We start from the raw sequence: 11,451 nt of genomic DNA, 5'->3' as shown, positions 1-11,451 counted from the left end.
TACATAATCTTGAAAAATAGATAATGAAATCTGAAATTAAAATTTTGCAGCAATCAAATTATACAGTCACGAAACTAGTGTATTTAATTTTTCTTTCTCACAAAAAGAACAAATACTATATTTATGTGTCTTCAATTCATGTTAGTTGGGTTCTCCGCATCACCAACATACAAGTGTATGGCTATGAACCGCTCCACATAAGCTGAAACATTCTTATTAAATCTAGTCCTTTTCCCTTTACACACACCACTCGATCATGCAATATATAACTATATATATATAAAGGGTTCATGTGTGAATCAAAATCATCACCAAACATTCCTCACTCACAAAGGTTGCTTTGTCACTTTGTCTCACCACATTCCTTCAAATCATTGCAACTTCAATTTAATTTTTGTCTGACCCTCAAAGAAGAACAACATATATAGTGGGAAAGTAGTATATGCTCTTAACAATGCAGGTATATGCTTTGTTGTGTATTGGTATATTTATCATATGGTGGAAATTATTTACTTGAATAAAGTTTATATGTTCTTTAACAGATTCTTCAATGGGTCTCTAAAGGGAAAAATGATCATCAAATAGGGAGGAGCAGCAACTGGAAAACAATGATAAGAGGTAACAGCCATTCTTATAACTTTCGTTTATGGGTGAGATATCAGTTGTAATCTCTTATAAAAAAAAACTATATGTTTTGAATTCTTAATTTTGTTAAAAGTGATATAGTTTTAATTTCTCCTTAAGGACTAAAAAGGGTATGAAAAATAGTATGAAAAAGTTGTATCAGAAAGTGATGAGTGTTTTTTCTGATGTTTTTGTTTTTCAGATAAAAAGGGTAAAGGAAAAAATATGATTACACTTAGAGGAACAAAGGGAATCGAAGGTAGAAAGCTTCGGAGCAAGAACTTGAAGCTGTTTATTTTTATCTGTGGAAAAGACATTCCAAAGGCTTGTTTTTACAGAAACATCTACCTACACAGAAAAAGAAACTTGAACAGAAGGAGTTTCATCCTGAATATGAAGAGAGAAGAAGATTTTGCTATTCATGTAGGAAACAAGGTTTTGCCTATATCAGATGAATCATTCTCGAAAACAACTAAAACAATTAAAAATTATTGTTTCAATGCTGAAGCAAAGGATCCAAGTGAAGGTAATGGGAGAAAGAAGCCCATTTCAAGAATGAAAGAGCTACTCAGAAGAGTTGCTTCAACAAAAGAAGACAAAATAGAAGAATTCTATGAACATAAGGTAAAATTTAGAGCCCTTTCACTCTCAACTCATTAAAGAAATAAACTTGTTGAAGTCATTATTATAGTTTCATCGTTATTTTCACACGACAGTGAAAGTAATTGTCTATGAATGTAAATTATATCAGTATATTTGAAAGTGTTGGAAATATTATATAAGGTTAATTTATAATATATATATATATATATATATATATATATATATATATATATATATATATATATATATAAATAGATGCAAACTTTTTTTAAAAGCCGGTTTTGTATAGTTGAGTTAGATTTAAAGTCTATTTTTTTCACATGGTATCAGAGCTATAGTTGGAGTCTATTATAGCTATTTATTGTTTATTAGACATGTTCTTTCACCTACTGTCGGGCCGTTATCAGATCATCTATCAGATTATCTATCATATCATCCATTAATGTCTAGTCTCACGTTCGATGATATCTATACCTCAGTGTGAAGAGTTAATGTCTAGTCTCACACTTGATGATATCTATACCTCAGTGTGAAGGGTTAATGTCTAGTCTCACACTTGATGATATCTATACCTCAGCGTAAGGGTGTATTAAGGTCATTCATTATATCATAAATATATGTTAGTGACTGAATAATTGCTTATTTTAAGAAGAGTTGTAAGTATATATATAATTTGGGATATAATATATGCGAACTTGAGAAATCTTTACATCACAATATTTCCATCCAAATTGTGGTTGTGAACTGAAATTTTTAAACCATGATTAAGAATTTGATTATAACAACTTCAATTGTGTAGTTTCTCAGTTGAATTTACTATGATCGAGTGACTTAACAGTGGACATCATGAAATTTTCATAGCAGGTTTTACAGTATAGAAGAGAAGGAAACGTAGGAGCATTTGCAGAAGAAGATCGAGGAAGCTGTGAATCACCAAAGATCAGTTTCACGTGGGATGTGGATAGTTCATCTGTTCTCTCACTAGCTACTTTGTCTCAGAATGTTCAAACCAACATTTCAAATTCACAAATTTACATCCCTCGCAACAACACTTGCAGAAAAGAAAACTGGATCACCACAGATTCTGAATGTAAGCCAACTTGTATTTACTTTACCAATCTTTTTTCAGCACCTTTTAAGAGAATACAAGTTTATAATAAACTTTGTTGGAAATATCATGTCCCAATTATCACTAAATTATGATACATAAGTAGGTTTATTGTAGATTTTTAAAAGATTACGAAAATCTATAACTTGTGTGAAGAGAAACGACTTTGACTTTTTTTTTTATCAAAAGTCGTGTTAGCAAAAACAACTCATCCATTGTGGTATAATTTTTTAAAAATTTATCTACTTATAATAACAAACAAAAAATCACCATTTTCGTAAATTTTCACTTTATAAATTTGATTAATATTTAAATGGAATGCAAATATCTTGTTACGAACTGAATTTATGCAATTTTATGAAATGAAACATAATTTCATATACTAAAAACTTATTGATTAGTTTTTGTAAGTATTTACAAAAAGAATTATTGCAAACCTACCTATATACTTGTTGTATATGCTTGACTAATCCTCGTTTTGTTGGATTAACAGTTGTGGTGCTGGAACTATGAAGAAAAGTATGTGAGGAAAAAAAAAATATTATACTATACTACTACATAGAGGGAGAACTTTTCACCAAACAATAAACTTTACAAGTTTATGTCTATGGTTTCCGTCTATATCGAATGGATATTCTAGGAATTCTTGGTGGCTTACTGAAAATAGCTAGATTGATTGGCAAGAAAAAGGAAATGTAACATCAGCATCTAGTGATTTTCTTCTGGTGTTCATCGTACTTGTGGATGAAAAGACTATATCTATATTTTTGTTTTAGGAAACGAAATGAGTATGTTTGGCATCTACTTCATCAAACTTAGTTGAAATTGGCTTAAATAATATTGAAGAGTTTACAAGTAAAGCAGAGTGTTTCAGGTAATTTTTTCACTATGAGAAAATTTTCTATTTTTTATTTTGCAACCTCTCTAAACGATAGGATGTTTAATGTAGTTTGGTTCTTTTTTAGACTATAAGATAACGGGACTCAATAAAAAATAAGTGACAATGAAAGAATTTAAAGTAAAACAGTATTATTTGTTATTAAACATTACATTATATTATTATATATTAATACAAAAACAACGTATAACGTCACGTATTCAACGTCCAACCACTCAATAGCCAACGTTAAAAATGACCGGTAATATTTTTGTAAATAAATGCAATATTATTAAACGTCGTTTAGAATTGTAATTCGATGTAAAAGAATATAAAATGTCGAATGCCTCCGCGTTAGATGTCAAAAGGTTATTGAATTCAATAAAACTTTGAGCGGAAGATTTAAAATTCATTCACTTTATCTTAGCGCGCGAAACTCTCTTCTCTGCTCAAACTTTTCTCGAACGAAGTTTGACGACCATAACATGTAATCTTTCTTTCATTTGATACAAATACATGTTAATTTACTACTTTATGTATGATTTTCGTTTGTTTTGACCGATTATTTTTGTGTTCTTGTCCTTCAGAGGCGCATTCTGCTTTCTCTCTCACTTGTGGCAACACTTTATTCCGATGAACCAAGGTTAGTTTTCGTTTTCGTTTTCGTTTTGAATAACTTATTTGTTAAACTTGTTTGTTGTTATTTTTTGTTGAACTTGTTTGTTGTTGTTGTTTGGTTGAACTTGTTTGTTGTTGTTGTTTGATTGAACTTGTTTGTTGTTGATAATATATTACACGTTCATAGCTCATGCTTTACAAAATACTAAAAACTGAAATTTGTTGTTTTTCTGCTTTTCAGGGCTCTAAGAGTTGTAAAAAAGGATCACAATTAATTTAAAAAAATAAAAAAATTGATTAACGTCGTTTATTGATAAAATTCAACGTTAAATTTAACGTCGAATTTTTTAAATTCGACGTCAATTTAACCTCTCCCGATATGACGTCGTTCTCAAATTCGACATGAAAGGCCCAAAATATTCGACGTTGTACGCTGTTTTTGTACTAGTGATAACCAATTAAGATTACGTAATGATGAAGGATTCTGCTATTGCAAATGTGCTTGAAATGATAATAAATAAGGTTACACATCTTTATAAGTATATTTTGATTTCGATACCTAAGATTAAATTCAAACTTTATGATATAACAGGTCATTTTGAATCATGGTAATGGGGACAATAGAAAATCAATAAGTGTAGGGCGAGAGGGGAATTGGTTTGAGGATAACGAAACATAAGAAAGTACTGTAAGGGAGTTTGAATAGTATTTTAAAACTTTTCGCAAATAATGTTTAATATTATTTTGCAAGAGTTAGACGATTTGCAACCATAGTTAAACACTTAGGTTTAAAGAAAACGTTAAATGGAAAACTTATTTTAGACACAAAGGTAGTAAAACACACTTTGATTTTATACTGGTTCACTCCAACTAAATTACGTCTAGTTCTTCCTTAAAAACCTTCAAGGGGGTTCTATTTAAAACGAGTTTAATCACTCCTGATTTATAAACTAACCAAACTGGTCAGACGAGTTTGACTACTCCTGGTATCAACTCTAGACTAACTATCTAAAATGTTTTACTTCACTGAGTTAAACTTTACAAGTTTTTGAGTTCACATATGAATCTAAAACTACAAAGTACTTTTGAAATCTTACAAGACAGAAGATAACTCTCTTATAAAGGATATGAAATTAATAAAATGAACTTTTGAAAACTTGTAAAACGATATTTTCAAAGATGAGTCTTAAAAGAAATAGCTTAGAGAAAAGAAGTGAACGTATAATAATCTTGATAGCTAAAGTTCTTATTCTTCTCTTCATGCAATCCTCTTTATATAGATTTCTTAGAAAAATATTGGTTATTTAGAGCTTTTGACTTTCTTCTAGGTGTGTAGCCTTTATGGTATAATCGGAAGCTATGTTGCATCTTGGCAGAGCAACTATGCTATGTACGGATGAGACATGCATGTAGAAATCATTCCTTCATGTCTCTAAATGTTCTTCTGATTCTGAGCAAGCTTTTGTATATAGTTGGTATTCTGTATAGAAAAAGAGAACACAACACGACAAACAAAAGAGTACTTGAATGTACATGCATTAAAGCGTCAGACGACCTAAGCGTTTAGGCATTACACAAGTACTATCTTTTAGTGCTTGTCTATTTTGAGTAACTTTTAAAGCGTTTAGGATAGCTAGCATTTAGCGAGGTTATATGTATTTTATATGGTCTAACTCTTTATTAAACACTTTAGCGATTAGATGTTCTGTTATGAACTCTATAGTGTTTAGTGTTTATCATTTATAAGTTAAACGCTTTTATTTTATTAGACGCTCTGTATCTTTTAGGTATTTTAAAGAATAGAGTTTATTGCTTCTAACAAATTTCCTAGACGATTAAGCATTATTTCGTTTTAGATGTTATGTTAAACTTTAAAACAAGATTTTCTTAAGCGATCTTGTCTTAACAATCTATCCCTTTTCAATATTTAACAAATACACATGCTAACATGAAATAGATATCATAGATATTAAAAGCATCAATATACTAGTCGTGATAGATTTGGTTCAGAGCATATGTATAGCTAAATTCAATTATATCACGCTAATTAGCTATCTTTTTCTAAAAGACTTTTCAAGAGAGCATATTAAAGCAAAACCGATTTTAAATTCCATTTCATGAAATCAGAGCTTATGGTAAAGAAATCATTTTATCATTTTATCATAGCAATACAAAGAGAAAAATACATCATTAAACTTATATAATTGTGTGATATCTCGTCAAGGGAAATGTAATTTCCATTTTCCACCACGTCCTACATATTTATGTGACATGATTCAAAAAATGCAATCATGCAGTGTTTCCAGTAATCAAAGTTTTCACCCTTGAACAAGAGGGATGATTGACTACGTATCCTTTATTTCCCATTTGAATCTTTCCCCTAGATCTGTTAAGAACTTACCTAGAGGTTAACTTTAATACCAACTAAAACCATAGGAAAACACTAGAAAAGGGGGGAGGGGGGTGTTGAATAGTGTTTTCAAAACCTTTTCGTAATGTAGCGTCTAACAAATGTTATGAAGTAAGGTGGTCAATAGGATTTATCTAGACACTGTTGTTTTGCAAAGCTTGCGAAAAGATATAATCAATAAAACAGTATAGTGAGCTTGAAGAAATGTGTTTATTGATTCAGTGTCTAGAAAAATGATTTATGGAAATCTTTTAGAAGAGTTGTGCAAAAATTAGATTTTATGAGAAGCTTTTCAAGAAAAGATTTGTAAAACACTATGTCCAATTCTCTCTCAAAAACTCTTGAAAGATTCTACTAATACTTTCAAAGATTAGACAAGTATTCTTACCACATTTGGTTTATCGTGAGTATTCTCACCACTCCTAATTTACAATGAGTATTTTCACCACTCTTAGTACTCTATAAAATTTTGGTATCTTCCTGATAAGCTTTCTAGTCAAGTTTCACCACTTCTAGTTTATAAGTATTCTAACCACTCTTGGTTTACAAGAATTCAAACCACTTTTGGTCACTACAGATCCACAACAGGATGTACAATAAGATACAAATGGATAACTCTCTATGAGAGGATATTTTTAATTACAATATAATTTGTAAATCTTGAAGGTGTTTCACTCTCTTTTCACTTTAAAGCTTCAGACGATTTATGAATTATAAGCACAAAGATTAGAGCAAGAAAATGTATTCACTTTGTTATCCTTCTTATCTTGTCTTCATACATCTAGCTATTTATAGCTTTCTTGAAAATATGCTCGTTATGTGTTGAGTTGACTCTTGTTAGATTAGGTTGATAGTCTTTTTAGCTTCAAAATCATACTCAGCTCTGTTTTACAGTTGTACAACGCTTTATCAGAGTTTTACATTGATTGCGCAACTTGTACGACTTGTCAGAGAAGAAGTCTTCAAAGAGAATCATTCTTAGAATGCTTTGTAGTTCTCTTAAGGTATCCAACATGTGTTTTGGTTCTGGTTTATCCATTATATATTTCTGACCTACACATTGACAAAGGACAAAACATACAAACAAAATAACACTTCACAATACATGTATTAATGTACATTTAATGTTTTTGAACGTTTACATACGTCAAGTATCATTTCATGTTCAAAACCATTTTATCATATGTCATGTTAATAATAAATGTATCTTGCTTAGCACAATGTTCAAATATTGATCGACGATGTAGAGTGTTAAACACTTGTTAATGAAAGCATTCTTGAAGTATAATATTGGACATGCTTTTCATTAGAATGTTTCTCTTATAAGACGTTCTCATTGATAACATGTTTCAGTCTTTGTCTTATTGTTTGGAGCTTATGTTCATTAGACAGTATATTCGCTTTAATTCTTCTGTCATTCAAACTAATTTGATATAGAAGTTAAGATTCAGTGTTTTATTTACCTTAAACCACTAGTGCAAAAAAGGCTTTAGACGTTTGTTATTTTGGGCTTTTTACGTGTGATCACGACCTGACGTCTTTACGGGTGACGTTGATGGGACGTCGGTTTGCACTGTCAAATGTCTATATAGACGTCTGACACTACAGATTAGACGTCTAAAGCGACACCGTATTTGATTTGATCTTTCTCTGCTTGAGGCCTCTCGGGTTGCTCCTGGCTCATGGTGATTCGAGTTTACAACTTTATATTTTAGTTGAAGAGAATGGATTGTACGTTTTTTTGTATTGGATGGTTTTAAAAACGTAGTGGATGGAATTGGAGGAGTGCAAAACGCAAGAAATCGCCGCCCAAGAACATCGCCCAAGGACACGAGCAAAACTGCAAGAAAACCCAACGAAAACACATTTTAATCGGTTTAAATGAAAGATAATTCATCAAAGAGTAATGTAATCGGAGTAAAACTAATTTTAAACAGTGCAAAAGTAAGAAAACGAACCTTAAAAACGTGGCCCGTGGAGAGAAAACGTGAGGAAGATGATGAACATTAAGTGTGCGTAACTACTGCCTCGCGTTCGCAGTGTTTTAATGCAGCCATATAGAAGTTTGTTCCCCCCACATCAGACGTCTATATGACTTTAGAAGTCGGATTGACGGGATCTGACGTCTATATGGAGTCAAAAAGTGACTTTTTAGATTTAAAAAATGAGTATGTAGAAGTTTGTTCCCCCTACATCAGATGTCTATATGGCTTTAGAAGTCAGATTGGTGAGATCTGACGTCTAAATGGATTCTAAAGTGACTTTTTAGATTTCAAAAATGAGTATATAGAAGTTTGTTCACCCCACATCAGACGTCTATATGGCTTTAGAAGTCGGATTGGTAGGATCTGACGTCTAAATAGAGTCAAAAATTGAATTTTTAGATTTCAAAAATGAATATATAGAATGTTCCCCACACATCAGACGTTTATATGGCTTTAAAAGTCCAATTGGCGGGATCTGACGTCTAAATGGAGTCAAAAAGTGACTTTTTAGATTAAAAAATAAGTATATAGAAGTATGTTCCCCCCACATCATACGTCTATATGGCTTTAGAAGTTTGTTCCTTCCAGAACATATGTCTATATGGTTGTTTTATTTACGGAAAATGTCACCTGTCATTTTTTACGTTGGATATTCGAGGGTCGAACGTTTAAAGGATGACGTTAAAGGCCTTTTCTACCCTAGTGAACATAGTATATTAATTTCAAAGCTTGAAAACTTATTCTTAATTTTGCACAAATTCAAACGATACATATCATAAATCATCTTTATACTATTATCCAAGTTAAAAATCTCTCCTCTTCTAGTTTTGAATAAGGAAACAAACAAAGATAATAAAAATAAAGTCAAATATTAGTTTCTTTTTATTATTGTTGTAATATTATACTATTTAAAATATTATTGAGTGTATGCTATTATAACTACTTATTTATAAGAATTGAAAAATATATTTAAAATATTAATTTTCTAGAATTTTTAAATTGTTAAAAAGGCAATTCTTTTAATTACTCAATCTATCCCATTTAACTATGTCCAATTGTAACTAAATTCTATTATAACTTAATTGTGTTGATAGTTTAAAAAGAAAAAGTAAATCTAATTCAAGTAATTGACCCAATCAGATTTAATTAGGATTAATTTCATCGTTTGCATTCCTACTTTTACTTTTCAATTGTATGTAATAATTTAATCTCATTAATTAATATAAGCTTATCATAGTTTCTTCAAAATCAATTTCTACATCATTCCTCTTTGAGTCCACCCTAGGTCTACGCAGTCAAATCGTGTAAAAGAGTTAATGTATTTTGTTTTTCATCTCCATTCTTAGTGCACATTCATTATTACAGAAAAAAAAAATTATAACACTTTGAACTCTAAAATTTTAAGATAATATATATATATATATATATATATATATATATATGTAAGTTATATAATATTTATCTTTTTCAATTACAACTAAATTTAAGATTTTTCAAAAAAAAATGAGAAATTGAATACTAATAAAACATGAATAAATACGTATAAAAAAATTATAGTATCATTTTCAACTCAAAACTTTAAAATAATAATTTATAAGTTTTTTTTTTATTTATATATTGTTCATTTTATTTTTTGTATTTAATATAAAACTTCTAGTTTATCTTGAATTTCAGTATCATATATGTATGTCTTGGAAATCTTGTTGCTTAAAAATCATTCCAGAACACATGATTTTGTTCTTGGAAAATCGTTTCAAATATAATAGAAAAGCTTCTGAGTTTCAAAAGTATTATATATATTTTGAAAATTTTGTTTCAGAAATTATATTCTAAAAAACTGATTCAAAATTATATTACATATGTGAAAAATGTTTTTAAAAAATCTTACTTCGTAAATCATATTCTAAAAATTCTACTATGTAAATCATGTGCTGGAAAGTATGAAACTTTTGTTTTAAAAGATTTCTGTAACATATCATTCTGAATTCATTAATAAAATAATCGTTTTAAAAATTATGAAAATACAACTAAAAATAATAGATTACAAGAAGGAAAAGTCAAAATTAATAATTGACGCAAGAGAAAATCAAGTCACCCTTATCGATAATAATATAAAAATAAAAATAAGTCACCCTTCCTGCGATTTTGACCAAATTTCTGCAGGTAACAGTTGTCCCTTTCTGTGTAATAAAATACTTCGTAAGTCAAACTAAGAAAATAGGGAAACCAATTCTCAATTTCCTTTCAAACAATCATAATCGACAATTCGAAAAATATTTTTTATTCTCCAATTTTCCAAACTCATAAATAAATACATTAGTCGTAATGACCTAGTTTCCTTAAAATTTCATAATGCGTGATATGTGGTGAGAATTAGTATATTATTTAAAACGTTCCACCTCCTCTCCCAGTTTTTAAGTAAACAATATCCACATTCAAACACCTATTCTTTTTTATATAGCAAAAGTAATTCTTTTATAACTTGTTGAAAGTTTCAATGATAATTTTTTTTTTCTTTTGGCAAAGTATTTAGAACACTTTATATATATATATATATATATATATATATATATATATATATATATATATATATATATATATATATATGTTTGAGATATTACTAGATTTTAATATTAATTCATGTAATTCTAATTTGTATCTCATTAAAATAGAAAAAGAGAAGTTGGACCAAGTCATAGTGAAGTGGCATTGTAAGGTGTCAGTTTTCTCTTGTTGACTCTCTATATCAGAAAACTATATAGCTTGCTAACAATTGTTGTAATTTCTCTATACTGCTTTTAGTTTATAAGATTGTATTTAGTGATGACATAGCTAAGAAATAATTACAAGGTAGCAACAATATGCATTTTTTTATGCTAAAATATAATTGTTTTAATTTTCCATATGGGCAACCTTAATATATATATTAAGTATAAAAGAGTCTTAATCAGTTTGTTAAGTATGTGTGCACAAGTTATGGTGACTCTTCTTATATCGGAATTCAATTCTTATCCATCAAAAATAAATAAAAAAACTATCGAGTTTTTTTTTTCAGTAATAAATTATCAAGAGTCAACTAAAATAAATTCATAACCTGATTTCCGTCGTTCCTATTCTTAAACTTGTTTATAGAAAATATTAAGTTTGGGAGAAACAAGGTTTATTTTGAAATCATTAGTCTAGATTGATGTGAATTATCATGTTTGATTTATTTTTGTTATAAAAT

General features: G+C 29.3%; 1 protein-coding gene across 2 annotated transcripts; it reads left to right on the top strand.

Annotated features, from left to right (window-relative positions):
* Positions 1-313: 313 nt before the first annotated feature.
* Positions 314-3,312, top strand: LOC108347336 (uncharacterized). Of its 2 annotated transcripts, none has more exons than XM_052867989.1 (5): positions 314-460; positions 543-618; positions 827-1,248; positions 2,089-2,317; positions 2,829-3,312. In XM_052867989.1, exons 1-5 carry the CDS (start codon positions 443-445, stop codon positions 2,846-2,848), a joined length of 765 nt encoding a protein of 254 aa, XP_052723949.1. In that variant the 5' UTR covers positions 314-442; the 3' UTR covers positions 2,849-3,312. The 2 variants fall into 2 exon arrangements, with proteins under 2 accessions (XP_052723949.1, XP_017441993.1); XM_017586504.2 differs by having other exon boundaries at positions 2,092-2,317; positions 2,829-3,305.
* The last annotated feature ends 8,139 nt before the right edge of the window (positions 3,313-11,451 follow it).

This window comes from Vigna angularis, chromosome 9 (assembly GCF_016808095.1).
Source record: "Vigna angularis cultivar LongXiaoDou No.4 chromosome 9, ASM1680809v1, whole genome shotgun sequence".
Classification (NCBI taxonomy): domain Eukaryota; kingdom Viridiplantae; phylum Streptophyta; class Magnoliopsida; order Fabales; family Fabaceae; genus Vigna; species Vigna angularis.
This window is presented reverse-complemented; position numbering and strand designations above follow the sequence as displayed.

What these genes read in the sequence shown, in the direction of transcription:
- LOC108347336 (XM_052867989.1), top strand. An exon ending in CTGGAAAACAATGATAAGAG is followed by an intron (nt 619 to 826) that starts GTAACAGCCATT and finishes TTTGTTTTTCAG; the next exon opens with ATAAAAAGGGTAAAGGAAAA. An exon ending in AAGAATTCTATGAACATAAG is followed by an intron (nt 1,249 to 2,088) that starts GTAAAATTTAGA and finishes AAATTTTCATAG; the next exon opens with CAGGTTTTACAGTATAGAAG.